An 18906-nucleotide genomic window follows, 5' to 3' on the forward strand; every position below is an offset into this window, starting at 1 on the left:
TTTAAGAGGGCGGGGTGTATGAGGTGTAAGTGTTGGGGGGGGGGGGGGGGGAGTATGGGGGGGAGTGGGGTCTCAATGACAAGGTGCTGCTGAAGCATGAGCCATCCTCACAGCAATGATTAATCAATGCTGGTAATTAATTCTCTCTCATCGCTCGACAGTAACGCACCACCAACCTCAGAAACTAAAAACAGAGTGTGGTGACATCTTCCCTCTTTCTCTCTCTCTGTCTTCCCTCTTTCTCTCTCTCTCTCTCTGTCTCTCTCTCTCTCTCTCACTGTCTCTCTCTCTCTCCCTCCCTCTCTATCTTTCAGTCTCTCTCTCTCTCTCTCTCCCTCTCTCTCTCTCTTCCTCTGTAATATTTGTGATTCAGCCATCCAACCTTGACAGTGTACTCTGCCAGTGTAAGTGGGGAGTCTTTATAGTAGCCGTGGAGCAACACGAACACGAAGATCTGTCTGTTTATCATGAGCTGTGTGCTGAACCATGTGTCCCTTCAGTCACTCTCTCTCCCTCTCTTCTCTGTTCTTTTCTTCCTTTCTGTAGTTGCCCAAAAGGCGAAGGAACATTTGGGAACGTCGGTGGCAAACAACTCGTGCTTTAGCTCCCAGCTCTCTCTAACATGGTGTCCGCATAGCCCTGAGCAACAGGCTTATAGGCAGAGAGGACTGGTTGACAAATACTCTGAACATCACTTCAGCACACAGAGAGTTTATACAACCACTCTTTCAAATCTCCTCCAAATACCACCATGCAACCGCTTTCCACCATCCGTGCCATCCAGGGAGCACCACCTTTATTGCATAATGAATGAAATGCGGAGCGCCCTGTAAGCTCAATGGAAATGTTGTGTTTTCGTCTCTCCGTAAAGAAAAAACAAAAAACATAACAACGCTGCTTAACGAGCATTCAGCCCCACACCCACACGCTGGGAAAAAAAATAACCCCTCAAGCCAAACCACATCAGGGTTCACACATTTTTCAGGAGTTTAGAGTGAAGATGAATGGCAAGATTACAAAGCATTAACTGCTTAAAGAAAAAACAGACCTGGAAAAAAAAAGAAGAAAAACTTTCCTCCCTCCTTTTTTTCCACTTGGTAAAAGGGTGAGAGAAGTAGGGAGCTGCAGAGGTAGAATAAATGATGTGTTTACTTGTCAACACAGAACACAGGAAATATCCTTCACTGGAAAAAAATACATAAACAGAATAAATAATAAATAAATAAGATAACAATACAAAAATAACCAATTCATGCACATACAGTACCATTCACTGCTGCGTATATTCTTCTGGGGACACCAGAAGGTTCAAATGACAGTAATCGCAGATGTACTGCAATTAAGGATGTAATTTTTTTCTCCCTTGGAGTACATTATAATCACTTGTTTTAAATACAGCTGCTCCTGAATCCTTGGTCTGTCAAAGGGTAATTACTTTTTGTGCCAGGAAGAAATGTTTTTATATATTTATATCACATGGTGTGTGGTTGTCATGGAAAAAAGTAAGTCACATCATATTTGCAGGTAGCTGAATCCATCTGCAACTAAGAGACACAGAGGAGGGAGGTGTGCAGAGGACAATGGTATCTAAAGACAAATGGTGTGTTGTGTGTGTGTGTGTGTGTATATATGCTGTTTATGTATGTTAATGTGGGTGTATAGAAATTAGATGGCTAAACACATAGACCTATGACCTGCATATTTCTGTGTGCTCATTTCAACTGCATTCTTATGTGTATACATTTCATATGTGCTTGTATGGACGACGTGTGTGTGTTTGCACACTAGGTGTGCATGTGCAGATGTCTGTACCAGCCAAGCTGTATGTGTGTGTGAATTTGTGTGTGTCCGTGCGTGTGTGTGTGTGTGGTTGTGTGTGTGTGTGTGTGTGTGGTATTGTTTTTGCTTGTTTGTTTGTGCAGTTGAGTAGGAGGGCGTGTCAACTCACTCTGCATACACAGGCCATCTGTGCAGTTCTTGGACTGGAGCACCGTGCCCTCGCAGTCCTTGCCCCCATTCTTGGCCGCGGGGGCATTACACTCACGCCTCCGCCAGTGGGTGCACTCTGTGCCGCACGTAGACCACTTACTCCACTCCGTCCACAGACCGTCCACTGCAGGAGGGGGAGATAGAGAGAGAGAGATCGAGAGAGAGAGAGAGAGAGAGAAGAAGGCAGAAAAGACTGAGTAGGTGGTACACTAAGAGATAAAAAGAGTGATGGAGCGAGGGACTGAGGGAAAGGGAGATGTCACATCTCCTCCGCCTCTTTCCTACTCAGTGTGTGTGTGTGTGCGTGTGTGTGTGTGTGTGTGTGTCTTTGTGTGTGTGTCATAGATAATTCCTGACCTGGACACAGTGGGTTGCAGGCCAGCTTCTGGATGGCCTGACCTTCACAGATGGCCCCGCCGTTCAGCGGCGCTGGATTGGTGCAGCTGCGCGTCCGTTTCTGGTATCCCCGCCCACAGCGGGTGTTACACACTGACCACTCTGTCCACGTCGACCAACCACCGTTCACTGCAGAAACACAAGCAGGTGGAGGACTCAGTCTGTCAGTGGGCATTTTGATACCGAGGAATTGTGGTCATGGAGAAACAGTCATGCAAAGACACACACACACACACACACACACACACACACACACACACTCACACTCACACTCACACTCACACTCACACTCACACTCACACTCACACTCACACTCACACACACACACACACACACACACACACACACACACATATGCTGTATACATAGAGATGTGTCACTCTACACCACATAACTCTCTGCAGCTGGGATTTTGGGGGAGAAGTCAGCATGCCATTTGTTGGAGAGAAAAACTGAAGAAAAAGAAATCTAAAAAGAAGAAGGGGGAAAAACGAATTGCGGATTTAACTAGAGATCATTTTGCCCAGAATAACTCTGAACAGATGCTGTTTTGTGTCTGGGATGATGGGCTGTGTTTGGCTCTTGACCCCCGTGTGGGGCTGGTGATCAGGCGGGGTCTCTGGTTGTGGAGAAAAGTGATGCGTCGGAGAAAAAAACTCCAAAAGTCTGAGCCGAGCGGAGAAAGCCACCAGAGCCGGTTCTTGTTAAAATCTTGGGGTTTCTTCCCTCTCTCTCTCTCTTTTTATCTCTGTCTTTCTCTATCTCCCTCAACCTCTCCCTCTCTCTCTCTCTCTCTCCCTCTTTCTCTCCCTCTCTCTCTCTCTCTATCTCTCACACACACACAAAAACAGCCTCACTTCTTTCTTTCTTTCCTCCCCCTCCCTAGCCACCATCTTTTTCAGTCTTTCTTTGTTTCTCTCTCTCTCCCTCTCTCTTTCTGTCCATCCCTGACCACCCTGTCTCCTTCTGCAGCAGCTCCTTGTTGTGGTGGAGATGGGGGGACGGAGCACTGATCAGAGCTCCTCTCTCTCTCTCTCTCTTTCTCTCTCTCTCTCTCTTTCTGCACATGGAGACTAACCTCCCCCTGAGCCACATGATGCAGGAGCCTGCTGAAGGAGACGGATTCTGTAGCATTTGTCCGCGGATCATCCGACATCAAAGCTCTCTCCCTCTTTCCCCCCTGTTTTCTCTCTCTCTCTCTCTCTCTCTCTCCCTCTCTCTCTCCCTTGCTTTCATGGCACAGTTGTGTCCTCTCTGCCAGCATTTTGGCCTGCGTAAGCAAGCGGTGGATTGTGACCCTCAAAAAGCCTGACCAAGACCTCCAGCTGAAACCCTGCTGATCTCTCAACATCTGACAAGTGTGTGGCTAGAGTCCCCCTTCTTTCTCTCTCTCACACACACACACACACACACATCTCCACTACTTTAGTAGTGTTTTAATTTCATTGCTTCTCATAGACCAGCTGGAGTATTATTCCTCCATAATGGTTCTTCTCTCTAACACAGTGACACAGGGAGACAAGTAAGTCCTGTGACCTTAGTGTGGATACTATGAGAACCCCACGCCGGCTGACAGTATCAGCTTCCCTTCGCCACTCAGCTCCCTGAGCCAAAGAGCATCACTGGTCTTATTAATCCACTTTAGCTGCTCATGCAGAGGACAGACAAACTCAGTAGCCCCCTACTGCTACTGATAGGCAGTCTCCTTGTCCAGAGCCTGGGGTATTTGACTGGGCAAATACGGTTTTGTTCCGCTGTATAAAGTATTTGCTGTTCTTGCGGTGCAGACCACTGCATATCTCCCCATTTCTCTGTGCAGTAAATGGTGTCCATTTGCTGGAGCCCTGCTCTGGTATCGAGGTCCTTAATTCAGTCTGGGGGAGAGCGTGGAGGGCCGGGGGAAGGAGACCCAGGAGATTGTGTTTCTGGAAGCGAAGCCACTTTGTCAACAGTAGCTGTGCTCTCTCCAGTGCCTCGTGTCAAACAGAGGCTTAGTTCCCCTGCGGGGCCTGACAAACCACAGGTGGGGTGCTGTCACCTGTTTGCACGAGGAATTGGCCCACTCCACTCGTACGCCAATATGCCCAAAAGCGCTGGCACAGACTGGGGGGCTCAAACCTGACAGCACACGGTAGGAGTTGGTTTTGGAAAGCAGCGCCTGACTGAAAGCAGCAGATCTGAAAGACCTCCGAAAAAGCAGTTCTCTTTTCTTTTTTTTCTTTTCTTTTTTAAAGGTGTGGATTTCAGACAAATGTCTCCTGTGGGTGGTCAGTTGGAGTGAGTGGACCGCTCTGGGATCTGGTTCTCCAGAGGTGAGAGTCTCTTGATAACTGATGACTTCATTTAAGCCACTTCAGTCACTTCAACCGGAGGGAAAACCTGAGAGCAACAACCGTGTGTTATTCCATTCAAATCTGATCCAAATTTGAATGGTTCCCTGGAAATATATACTGACTGTATATTCGTCAAACTGAATAAATGTGAGTATGCGGACATGGGAACATGCAGCAAATGCAGATGTTGGACTGCTGGCTGACCCAAAATAACCATAAACTTAAAATAGAAAACAGAACAATAAAAAATAATGAAAACAAACTCTTTCCCCTCTGGATAGTCTTCTCACAAGTTCTGGAAAAAAATAAGAAAGTAACAAAGGCAAGTAAGTGCAAGGAGACACCTGACACCATGTCGTTACCGTAGACTATGACTGTAGCTGTGGTGCTTCGCCTTTTGGCCACGATGTTCTTGGCCACGCAGGTGTAATTTGCCGTGTCTGACAGTCTGGCTTGTTTGATGATCAGGTTGTGGTCGATGGTGATGTAGAAGTTGCGATCGTCAGCCGGGTCAATGATCTCCTCATTCTTTAGCCACTCCACCTAAAGAAAACACAGAAAAGAAAATCAGGCACCTGGCTTCGCAGAGAAAGGTTGGGCTACACATTCATGTTTTTTCACATTTCGATCTTACTCAAAGTTCCTTGACGCATTCAAATAAAAAGTATAAAGGATTCTTTCTGGAAGCTGGTCTCCTCTTTCCTCTCTCTGTAAGAGCACATCACTGCAGCTCTGTTGACATATAGGGAGGCTGCTGAGGGCTCATAAAACGTCAATACCCATCATGTTCTCTTTTTTATTTTCCCCAGAACAAAGAGAATCTGCGCCGTCAGACACTTGGGCTGAGGGATCGTCTGTGTTATTCCTGGAGCTGGAGGAATATAATAATAATAAAAGGCACGATTCTTGACCTTCCTCGACGAGGAGCCTCCTCTCTTTCCGCGCCTTTCAGAGATATTGAAACTAACAACGGGGTCACGTCCGGAGAATGTGCGACAGTTTCCAGACCTTTATATGACTGTAAATCAGACAGCACTTCCTCAAAACAGTCTGTGAATGTCGGGACACAGACTTCAGGTCTAGAACATTCCGCCTAAGGAAGGAGGATAGATTCAGACCTCCATTAAACCTCAGGCAGATGGCTGATTTTGGCAGCTATTGTCATGGGGGACCAATCTCAGCTTTACCTTTGGAAAGAGGGACATTTCGGGAGAAGAAAGAGAGAGAGAGAGAGAGTGCACACCTCTACAGCCTGTTGTGTGTTTATTACAAGGCCACATCAAGTCTAATCTAGTTTTTATATTTACGGCTGGTTACTTTTTGGCTGTGGAAACGTGTCTGGGACGACGAGCCAACTTTCAGATCCAGACAGAAACGTTTTTAGTGTCTGAAGGGAAATAAAAGTATGCGTGAAGTAGGCATTTATTAATGTGGAGGGAGAATGCTACATGTGCATTCTGAACACCGCGGGCAGACATTGTTTTTCTCTGCAAACATCCATCAAGTGACCCTAAAAGTAATAACACAAAGACTCGGTGAGACAATGTAATATAGCTGCCAAAAGTGGTGCTGGCAGAAACCCGTGTACCTTTGGCATGCTGGGAGAGAAACTGTAACAGTGTGATGCTCTTCATCAAATACTTCATTAAAGGAGAAGAAAATAGAAATTTGCCAGACAACACAAGAAATATAAAACCAGGCGAGAAGCATTGCAGCTATTCATGCGGTACACCGAGCCATGGTGTGACACTAATTGTTCAACTTTTATTGTTTTCTATCGTCAGCCACCACTTTTTAACTATACCCCCTGTGACCCCTACATTTACACTGACCATCACAGACCACCTGACCCCCCGTGACCCCTACATTAACACTGACCATCACAGACCACCTGACCCCCCGTGACCCCTACATTTACACTGACCATCACAGACCACCTGACCCCCCGTGACCCCTACATTAACACTGACCATCACAGACCACCTGACCCCCCGTGACCCCTACATTAACACTGACCATCTCAGACCACCTGACCCCCTGTGACCCCTACATTAACACTGACCATCACAGACTACCTGACCCCCCGTGACCCCTACATTTACACTGACCATCACAGACCACCTGACCCCCGTGACCCCTACATTTACACTGACCATCACAGACCACCTGACCCCCCGTGACCCCTACATTTACACTGACCATCACAGACCACCTGACCCCCCGTGACCTCTCCAGAAAAAACACTCTTCAGGCAGCATCATCATCCTGTTTGTCATCACACATTTGACCAAAAACACCACACACTGAACAAAAAGACCACCTTCTCTGCCCGTAGGCTCTCTTGTATAGCTCAATGGCTTTGGAGTGTGTTCAAGACCCCACATAGGCTGTCTTTGGAAAAGTTAAAAGTAGAAAAAAAAGTAAAAACTATCAATGGTGCTACTGTTCCTTTAACCTTCGTGAACATATTACACTATACCACTCTGTACTTAACAATGTTGTTACAATCAAATCAGGGCCTCGCCATAGTGCGACCTACCAAACAAAAAGATAAAAGCCATTACAGTAAGTGCAAATTAGTCCCACTCAGACAAAACGCTGTGAGACAATTCTGTTTTTCTTCCCCCCTCTTTCATTCTGAGGGAGGGGTGGAATGGGGGGGGGGGGAATAACACACGTAATCAAGATTGACTTGGCAAAGCGCTGATTATCACGTCCATCTCCACCAATTAGAGGCAGAAACCTCCCAGAGTGCAACGCTCCAATGTGAAGAGCTGTCAGCGTGTCAGAGCAATTAAAACCCAACAAAAGATCAGCCTTTCGTACCGAGAGAGGAAAAGGGAGTGATAGAGGCAGAGACGGGAGACAGAAAGGAAGAAAGGGTGAGCTCACCATACAACATTCACCCTTGCCTAGGATATAGAATTTAGTATAATTAGTAATAATAATAAGTAATAATTAGTAATAAAGTACATCTTACATCCTACATAATTCACCCTTCTATCTTTCTATATTTTTTGTAAGAATCTAACATTAATGGGAAAAGGGAGTGCCGGTGCTCTCTTGGACACATTCGGGCACAAATGCACAAAATAGCATCCCTTCTGTCACCAGCAGAGCGAAGGCACTGTGTCTCTATTCTCCTGTTGGCATCTCCTGTCAACACCCCATCCAAACTCAATTCCCACTCAACCACACACAGATACACACACACACACACACACACACACACACACACACACACACACACACACACACACAGACACAGACACACACACACACAGACAGACACAGACACAGACACACACACACACACACACACACACACACACACACACACACACACACACACACACACACACACACACACACACACACACACACACACACACACACACACACACACACAAAATGTGCAAGACTCATTATTGGGCCTGATTGTCACAGGACGTCTGCTGCCATAATTGGCACATTTCTTGTCATTAACGGGGGGAAATTGCCACGTGTCAGCTGTCATAAAGAGCCGAGTTCTTCCGCAGAGGCAAAACAGCAGGATGGGTAGAGCCATGGAGCAAATAATGGAGGAGGAGAGGCAACAGAGCCTCTGAGTCACAAGATCTGAGCTCTCTCTCTCTCCGAGTCAAACTTTTCTCGAAGTCTCTCTGAATCTCCCAGAGTCTAAAAAAACAGAGGCTGGCAAACAGTGTTTCCACAGGCTTCCTTAGTCTCCCTCAGTCTCTCTAAGTTCCTCTTAGTTCTCATGAGGCTTTTCCAGGCTGCCTTGGTGTCCAAGATTAACTGAGTTTGGATGATGTAGTGTTTGAACAATGCAGTAAGTCGTTTATACAATGTGATAACTACTATCCCAAGAGAGTTCACACTGGCTGTTGTACTAGAATACTGCAGCTAAACAATCGCAGAAGGGGATTCACATAGTTTAGACGGCCACCTAAAATTGATTTATATGATCCCATCTGGTCTTAGCGGATGGACGAGGCTCTAGCAGGGAATCGAAAAGCATTGACATCTACCTCTCTGCAGTTTCTGTTTCTGTCTCTGCCCAATCCTGTCTGTCTGCGAGGGAGGTGTATGCAGACAGTCAGGCAGGCAGACAGGTAGACAGACAGACGGCAGTGAGCCCACAGGCCTGATAGAAGCCTGTCTTGCCCTTCAGCGGCAGTAGAAAATAAATCCACACTACCACTGGTCATTACAGCAAACCGGCAAATACTTAAGGGGCCAATTACCAGATTTAAACTCAATCTGTTTTCATTCGGGTTACTGCGTGTGGATGTATGTGTGTATGTGTGTTTGTGTTTGTTTGTGCAGGGGTGTCTGTGTGTGTGTGTGTCTAGAAATGTGCATGAACTGCTTGTGTGTGTTTGCATGCATGTGTGTAAGTGTGTGTGTGTGTATGTGTGTGTGTACCTGTGTTCCGTCCCATTTACAAAATGATTTGTGACTGCATGCAAGGACAGGGCAAAGAAGAGGCCAAACCTGATATTAATATTTTAATGGAGCACAGTTATGATTCTAAACGGCTCCATCATTAAAATAATATTCAAGATGATTAAGGCCAGATGAGAGAGATAGTCAGCATTCCCATCCTGTCTCCATCCTATGGGAGCCTTGGACTTGGACATTCTAAGCAGTATGCATTCTCTTGCTGTCTCCATGCTGAGAAATGGAAGTATACACTTACTAGAATGCAACATTGTCCAGTCTCCCCAGCAACCAGTAAAAGGATTCCTGATTTGATGACAGGCAATATTCTCCCAGAAGCAGAATAATGTTTATCGTATTTTCTCCATTCAGAACAGTATGCAGTGCAGACCGTCGGCTAGCATCCAAGGACCTCTGTCAAATGAGTGGCTGGGATCAGGCCAAGCATGTGAGAAAGATTATTTAAACCCAAACGAGGGGAAAAAAATCCTAACAAATTGCACTCTTTTTAAAATGGTTTTCAAGTATGTGGCTCATTTTTGACCATGTTTACCACTCACAACAATAAAAGCAAATGAAATCAGTTCAAACGCAACATCTTTCTGAACAGAGCTTTTTTGATCAATATTTCATAGAAGACAAGTCCAACATTTCTCCTCTATTAGAGTTACTAACAGAATCAGTGAGCGATGGACCCCACAGAGTCCACAGTTGGTACCAGAGCTGCCAAGACACAGATAGAATGGGCAGGGTGCCTTCTCTCTCTCTCTCTCTCTCTCTCTCTCTCTCTCTCTCTCTCTCTCTCTTTCTTTCTTTCTTTCTCGCTCTCTCTTTCTCTCTCTCTCTCTCGCTCTCTCTCTCTCTCCGACTCCCTCTCTTTATCTCATTCCCTCATGATTACCATTCCTCTTTGGCCAACGTTTTTCTCTGTTTCTCTGTTTCTCCATCTAGTTCGGTCTTACTCTCTCTTTCCCTCCCACACACACACACACACACCCACACACACACACACACACACACACACACACACACACACACACACACACACACACACACACACACACACACACACACACACACACACACATTCTATATGGTCTGGAGAGTGCAGTGGAGGTGGTAATGAATAGGTGTTGTTGGGAGAGGTGCTGGGATGCCTCAGCGGATGGCCCAAGCACAGATGTCCTAATTAACACTGAAGGTCGCTCAGGCAGGACCGGCGTGTCTCTGACACTTACACACACACACACACAATCATACACACCGACACACACAGTAATTTATTTTCACTTATTTTTAGCCAGTGCCTGTCATGCGACCAAACCTATCTACTGGCAGAGTCACTGTCACATGCGGCTTCTGCCAGCTACCCACACCCTCCCAAGCTCACCACCGAACAAGTAATTCGCTATGGTTACCATGTCTGCTTGATAACCGGTATCAAATGGATGGCTTGAATATTGCTCATTTCCTGTAGGGAAAACATTGGCGAATCCCAAGAAAGAGGATATGATAGTATGAAAGCACATAAGTATGATGTATGTATATTTATGGAGGAAAATACAAACTGCAGAGGGTAAAAAGTACAGACTGGGAAAAGAGATAATTCATAGCGCCGCTTTTCCATGCGGATTTTTTCCCTATGAAAAGAAAGTGCGACGAGGGCGGTTTGTGATTCTGGCCTCTTCCCCACCTCTCCTCAGCAAACATTAATGTTAGCCCTCTTCAGGGGCACTGTGAATTTTCTCAAGCTAAGGCCTTGTTTTCATTGATTTAATTTGATTTTTCACAAAAAACGCACCGATGGATCCGATCATTATGCGCTCTGGAATGATCCAAATAGCAGAAGTCCTGAATGATTCATCTGCTTTCGTATGCGGAAAAGTTCACATCTGCGGGGAGTAAAAATATCCAAATATCTGCCAACTCAAAGTGTGTCAATATTAATAGCTTTGAATGTGCAGGGGCTGCACGCCAGTGTTTATTGAATAGATATTCAATGGCTATGAAACTGGGAATGTAATCATGCAGTTTTTCAGAGGGCAGAAGTCAACACTGAGACACTGAGTGAACTGGTCAAGTTGTAGTCACACAGGATCTTTAGGGAGCATCATTCCCCCATTTTTTACTTAGTCAGGACACCACGGAGTCATACTGTCACTAGTGATATCATTATTGTGACATGTAGTCCCGATAATCCGTGATGTCATTCGAAAGAATGACAACAATAATCACTTATATCACCAATATCAATTTTACAAGCAGTGATGTCATGTCCTGTCATGATCAGTCCACCATCAACAATTAAAACTAAGAAAGAAAAGACAGGGAATCTAGATCATCAGACTGAGTAGTCTTTTAAAAAAGTAGGTCTGTTACTCAAAGATACACAAAGTGGGAGCGGGAGTGTGAACATGAGAGGCAGTATGAGAGTATAAAGGCAGGAAGAGAGAGAGAGAGAGAGAGAAAGAGATAGAGAGGGATGGAGAGAGAGAGAGATAGAGAGGTGAAGGGAGAAAGAGAGGGAGGGAGAGAGAGATGGAGGGAGAGAGACAGAGGGAGAGAGAGAGGGAGGGAGAGAAAGAGAGAGAGATGGAGGTAGAGAGAGACAGCAGGACAGACGGGTGAGTGCTGGATCTGTCAAAGTGAACAGCGGCTCCAACAGCAACATGGGTTTGACTGACGGCCTGGGAGCTGGAGGCCTGCCGCTGGTTACGCAACTCCGCCAGGACCCGTCTGGCTCCCCCTGCCCCTAGGGTCCTTCTTAATGAACCTATTCTCACTCCTGCTGTCCACCCTCTCAAACACACACACACACACACACACACGCTTCTCTATACACCTCTCACCTACTCTCACTCTACTGTTCTCTGACAAGGTGACCCCAGCCTTCTCTTTGCCTCACAGACTAGTATCCCAGGAGTGTGATGGAACTAACAGAGAGAGAAAGAGAGAGTGTGAGAGAAGGAGAACATGTGAGAGAGAGAGAGACACAGACAGACAGACAGACAGACAGACAGACAGATAGATAGATAGAAAGACAGATAGCTGCAGGTGTGGATGAGAGGGTGCTGACTCACTAGCTGTTTGTGTTTAGTCTCCATTAAGTTGCAAATTGTTTGTGAAGAGAGGCAGGGATTCTCTGCCGGTATTATTCTCTTTCAGAAGGCCTGTAGAGGGATCTGCACTGGGAGATGAAGCAGTACTGAGGAGCTGAAGGCACACTAATGAGCTCTAAATGAACAGTTGATCTAAATAACATTTAAGGTGCATAGCAGTCTCATCCATCATACTCAGTGCAGAACGAGGCAGGGTGTGTCCATGTACGCGCGCGTGTGTGTGCGTGTGTTTGTGTGTGTTAGTGAGTGAGTATGTGTGAGTAGTGAGTGTACATTTGTATGAGTAAGGATGTTTAAAAAACTGCTGAGTGTGTAGGTGTGGGTTTGTTGTGTGTACCGGGTTCTACCTGTTTTTGTCAGTGTCTGTGTGTGTGTGTGTGTGTGTGTGTGTGTGTGTATGAGTGTACGCGCATACTCTTGAACAGCTGTTAACCGGGCTAACTTATAGAGCAGATGCTGCACTCATCACCTTCGGCACGCTGCGCCGGTCGTTAGGAATAGGGATGAACTTCATCTGGGCCTGTTGCGGCCTCTCCTGCTTAACGGCTCAATAAAATGAAAATTCCAACCTGCTTATCACACTAAATGGACCTGCCATCTGTGTCTTATTACATTCCATGGTGTGTTTGTGTGTGTGTGTGGTTGAGTGTGTATAGTTGCCAATTCTGTTTGTGAGTGCATGTCTTTGTATGCTGTGAGTGATTGTGTGTGTGTGTGTGTATGTGTGTGTATGTGTGTGTATGTGTGTGTATGTGAGTGTGTGCTTGCTACACAACCCAGACACTTTCAAATTCATATCCAAGACAGGCAACCCATGACGTCTTTGATATTAGAGTCACATAGCTAAGGCATTATCCGAACCAAGATCCATCCACAAAGCACTGCGTGGTCTCCCATGTCAGTGGAATAATGTGGCCGTCAACACCACATCAGCATGAGAAAGAAAACATGCACTGCCCTCGGACCCCGGACCCAGCGGGGTGGCCGCATTCCTCCTGCCGTCTCCTTGGCCTCGGCCAGGCGGCCTGGGTCGCTTTGTGGAGGTGCGAGGGGGACCCGGTAGCCCCCGCAGCCGCGGAAACAACCCGCTCCCCAGTGATGACACGGCAGGACCCCGGCAAGGCCAAGGAGCTGCCTGGATGAAAAAGCCCTGCTTCCATGACAACCGGCTCAGCAGTCTCCGAGCACACAGTGTGTCGACTCGGAAAGCCCAACCGTATCCCAGGAGTGGTGACAAGTGAGTAGCCGCGCGAGGGAGGGAGAGAATACAGACGAGATGAGAGAGAGAGAGAGAGAGACAGAGAGGAAGGGAGAGAGAGAATGTAGATGAGACAAGAGCAGGAGAGAGAGTCAGAGAGGGAGGAAAAACATGTAGATGAGAAAAGGAAAAGAGAAAGAGAGAGAGAGAGAGAGAGAGAGATAGGGAGGGAGAGCATGTAGATGAGAAAAGAGAGAGAGAGGGAAAGAGGGAGGGCGAGCATGTAGATAAGAAAAGAGAAAGAGAGAGAGAGGGTAAGACAGAGGGGGACAAAGTGCAGATGGAGAGTTTGAGAGAAAGACAGGGTGAGAAGGACAGGGAGAAAGAGCAAGAGAGAGAAATAGAGAGAGAGAGAGAGAGAGAGAGAGAGAAAGAGGTGGAGAAATATAGTGTGCCCTTTGTGTGAAGAGCTTTGAGTCTCCTTTATGAGTTTAGCAGAAGGAGGTCTGGCAGAAGTGGAGTGTTGGGAAGAGACAGCCATTTACTATTTACTCCTGCGCTCGTCTCCTGGAGAGCCCTTGAAAAGTTCACAGGGCCACAAAGAAGCTGTTCTTTTACTCTCTCTCTCCCTCTCTCTCTCTCTATCTATCTATACATTTGTCCTTCTCCCTATCTCTGCCTCTCACACACACACATGTTATTTTACTCTCTGTCTCCCTCTCTTCCTCCTTCTATATATCTATTTTTCCTTCTCCCTATCTCTACCTCTCTCACACACACATAATCACTCTTTCTCGCACAAAACCCCACACTTTTCTTTCTCTCTCTTTCTTTCCTTTTTGTCTTTCTTTCTGCATCTCTTTCTCACAACCCTCCCCTTTCCTCTGCACCTAGTGATCCCACAAGCTTGTCCAGACGAGAGCGAGGAACAAAAACAACAGTCCTGACCAAGAGCAGGAGTCGCTCAGGATTATTTTTTCCTGCCGTCGTGATGAAGTGCACTGGAAATGAATGGGAATGAAAGCATATGTTTTGTTTCCGCGATCCTCCGACTTGGATGAATTACCTTAATGTGTTCACAGCCCATGATTCATGCAAGTGACCCAACTGCTGTGCTATTCCGAAAAACCTCACATGCTAGTATTTTCAGACTTCTGGCCAAAGCCGCATTGGTAATGACAAGTGAGAGAGGGAGGGAGTGAGAGAGGGAGAGAGAGGAAGACAGAGAGGGAGAGAGGGAGGGAATGAGAGGTGGAGAGAGAGAGGGAGCCAAGATAAATGTCTGCAGCTTGTTTTCTTAGTGCGAGTGTGTGCAGAGCTGGCAGAAATTGGCGTAACATCAGATAAGTGGGTAGGAAGAGGGAGTGTATCTGCGAGACTCAGAGCGGAAACTCAACGGCATCCTTCTTTTAGGGATCAAAAGGCCCAATGACAGAGCGACAGACAGAACTTACCGGAACGGAGGATAACGATTTTCCCTAACTGCTCTACGACCCGCGGTATGAAATCCTGGTCCAACTGCTTTGTTTACGGAGGTTGCTAAGTATGTGGGCGAGAGAGAATGTGTGTGTTTATGGCCCGATCCATTTTTAGTCAGCAAAAACACGCACAGTTGCAGTGCCTCCTCGGTGGAATGGATGTGCTGGATGCAATAGTGTATCACAGTGAATTACGGCACCTTGATAACTATTGTAGTACTATCATGTTGATCTGTAATCGTGATGACACCAAGATGATTGATGACTTGCATCGCAGGCAATACTCTATTACAATAATGTGTTTTCATCATGGAACTACACATTTCTGATTACATGAAAAGTGACCTTTAGTCCACCCAGTTACATAATCCTCATCATTCGTGCTATACGAGGTACCTCTGTAATCTCAGATTACAGCGTTTGTAATTACGATCATTCCCCATTTTCATGGATTTTTCATTTATGATAAAATGTCGATAATCCCCTCGGACACAGCAGGTTGGAGTGGGGGGTAGGGCTGGGGGTGTGTGAGGGCTGGTGGGGGTTGTTACTGTAGAGGGATGGACATCTCTAAAATGCATATCTGCGGGACATTTGGCATCAATCCGTCTGCTGTCATCTGCCACAAACAAAGCTGGACCAAAGACAACATGAATGACGAAAGGGACATCACCCTGACAACAGAGCACAATCAGAGTCTGGCCGAGGGATGACATGGGGCTCTGATGTCAATCACATTGTTTCCCTGTTGCCGGGTAGCAGAAAACGCATGCAGGGCAAAGCCACAGGATCAGATTAACACTGGACCCAAGCTCCATGTTTCCCCGGACACAGCGGCCACTGCCCCACCCCACCTCCTCCAACCTCCCCTTCACATCCACTAGGGGAGGATGGAGCCATTTTCCCCTTTACTGCAAGTGATTTGAGTGTTTTCCTGTAGAGGCATATGCAGCCTCAGCCTCAGAGATGGTCCATCTGTTTGCTCTAAGAGAAACGAGGTAAAGAGAGAGAGCGAGAGAGAGAGAGAGAGAAAAAAATAGAAAGACAGAGAAAAATAGAGGGAGAGGGAGCTGCAACTCATTCAGACCTCCTCTGTCTCCAGCAGCTGTGCTATCATTTTCCTGAAGGAGACAAATGTTTTCAAGTGAACTATTTTCTCTTTCTATGTATGTCTCTCTCTCTCTCTCTCTCTCTCTCTCTCTCTCTCTCTCCCTCTCTGTCTTTTCACTTGCCTTTTTAGTAGGGTGGCCTAAGACCCATTTTTGGCCACTTTCGGTTAAAAGCATCAAACTTGCCCAATTTTTCACTGACCCCTACTGATCAAAATCTGATAAGGATCACTGAATTTGGTTGCCTCTGGGGAAAGTTAAAACAACACTTGAACTGTATTTGACTTGTTATCCCTGAAACATGTCCTTCTCATCCTTTGATTGTACAGCAGATTCACATGATTCGAATTTGCACATTCTTTACACAGTCAAAGATGTGGCTACAAAAAGTCCAAATGTAATTACAGATACAGTAAGTAATGCTTTACCATAACATTCATTCTCTTCAGATTAAAGTCACACGATATCCAGCAATATCTCTAAAATGGAGTTCCATAGTTAATCTTGCCAACATCCTCCTTCACAACGGCATAGTGCTGTACACTTGAAGGCTAGAACTTGCATAATCTTCTGCCTTCCTGCAATTCAATCTGATTGGCCTGTTCTATTGTGTGTGTGTCCCCCCCCCCCCCCCCCCCCCACCCACCCCATTCAGCTGGCACCTGGTCCTGGTTCCCTTTGCAGCACCTGACCCACCACATGTCCACCCTGACATGCTGCTCTATAAATATGCTGCTCTACGGCAACCTGTGCAGGTGGTATGTTCTCAATAGACCTACATTTCCTTCAGAACAGGTGTTGCCCAGCATCATTGACTCTGCACAACTCACTCTGTTTGTCGAACATCAAGACAACAAATCTCTCAACGAGCTCCACAATATTCCGTGGGACTATCACAGGTCTGTCTACAAGAGCTAAGAAGGCATCAGTGGCATCTGGTAAAATGCTTCATGTATCCTAAGCCTCCTCCTACTACCAGCAAAGAGGATGTGACATCGCAGCCAGTAAAGGCATGAAACACTGCCAATGCCTGGGACTTGTAGTTCTGCTGCGATGTCATGCACTGCTGTGGTGCTTCCCATGTGCAAATGAAACCCATGTTTCCTCAGCTGCCATGCTATGGAAGATGGAAATTAGAACTCCAACACCTGTGCCAGAGGTTCTGACCATTAGTCTCCGGTGGCCACACTGAGCAGCATCAGCAACATGTAAAACTATGCAGATACCTGCCTCCTCACGCTGGCAGGGTGAGACAGTGCTCATGTCCTCTCCAGACGGCGCTATCACTTTGTCCCCATGGGTGCTACACATACACACACACACACACACACACACACACACACACACACACACACACACACACACACACACACACACACACACACACACACACACACACACACACACACACACACACACACACACACACACACACACACTCTTTCTCTCTCTATCTATCTATCTCTCGAATGTGGAGAGGCACACACATACACACACACACACACACACACACACACACACACACACACACACACACACACACACACACACACACACACACACACACACACTTTCCTCAATTCTGAATGTGGTAGCTTCCCTTCCTAGTAGTTGGATGGCATTTATAAGGCATGTATAAGGCATGAAGATACTGACCACAAAGGACAGCTTTGTGTCCACTCTGCACGTCACATAGTTTTGCTAGTACAGGAGGCCATGCTTGATTCAGGTTAATTCACGTGATCTAGTGCAAAGATCAAGGGACCAAAAGACAGCAATGACTTAAAGATCCAGGGACCAAGAGACAGCAATGACTTCAGGTAAACCTGGAAGTTGACTTCTCTGATTGCAGAAAGCAGACTCAAGATCCAGGACCAACCAGACTGAACACTCAGCTCAAGATCCAGGACCAACCAGGCTGAACACTCAGCTCAAGATCCAGGATCAACCAGAATGAACACTGATCCAGGACCTGCGTCCAGTAATGGAACTGAGGCTGCTCCTCTGCCCCCCTGCCATGACACAAAGCTAAAATCCATTGGCTGTGCAGGCTGATTCTCTATATACTTGCGTATGAATATGTGTATGTAGGATATGTAAGCATATTTATGCCATTATTTGCATTTTACAGGTAGCAAAAAACAACGTATCTGTTGCTACAGAGGCTTGGTTCAAGTGATCCATGTCCAAATTTTTTCTGCATGAGTGAATGGTAAACAACGCCAGTTAGATGCTTTTAACCAAAAGTGCATTTTTTTTACCTTAACTACCCTGCTATTTCAAGATTATTTATCTTTTTCTTTCATTCTTTCCTTCTTTCTTTCTGCCTCTCACAGTCTGCAGCCCAATCATGCAGCCCTATCCTTCCTCTCCCTCCTTTTCCTCTCTCTAAAATGCTGTTCTCTTTCTGTCAGCTCTTCCTCCGTTCATGCGCAGATTAGGTCTTTTATTAATGAGGGGGAGGGAGGCTCTTTGCTGAGCATCTGACAGTTTGTGTCACCTGTGGTACACATGCTGTACATTGGTCTCTGTGGATGCTCTGTGCACGTGTTCAACCCTAACCTCCTTATCAAACATTGACCACTTTTCCCTGTCTAAAAAGCCTGGGCAGGACAGAGTGTGGGGTCTTACAACCAATCCCCCCCCCCCCCCCCCCCCCCTGCCCCTCGGGCGGCACTTAAGCTGAGGCAAAACAAATTTGCCTTTGATGTGTCAGCGGCGGAGGAGGAGGCAGCGAGAGCTGTGTTGGGGACCGAGGAAGCAGGGACAAGTGCAGAGAGAGCATTGAGGGAAGAGAAAGGATGACGCGAGTGTCGCATCTCTCTCTCTCTCTCTCCTTCT

The 18906-nt window shown here is 46.5% G+C and overlaps 1 protein-coding gene across 1 annotated transcript in view; it reads right to left on the reverse strand.

Moving 5' to 3' along the window:
* unc5cb (unc-5 netrin receptor Cb) overlaps positions 1-18906 on the reverse strand; it is a gene marked incomplete at its 3' end in the record, with an annotated part of 155429 nt that overhangs the window by 31256 nt on the left and 105267 nt on the right. The window contains exons 5-7 of the mRNA XM_080833862.1: positions 5081-5261; positions 2347-2514; positions 1949-2113 (exon numbers count right to left, since the gene is read on the reverse strand). Of these exons, the coding sequence (XP_080689988.1) occupies positions 1949-2113; positions 2347-2514; positions 5081-5261 (514 nt within the window). The remainder of the gene's footprint in view (positions 1-1948; positions 2114-2346; positions 2515-5080; positions 5262-18906) is intronic.

Source organism: Sprattus sprattus, assembly GCF_963457725.1.
Source record: "Sprattus sprattus genome assembly, chromosome: 3".
NCBI lineage: Eukaryota > Metazoa > Chordata > Actinopteri > Clupeiformes > Clupeidae > Sprattus > Sprattus sprattus.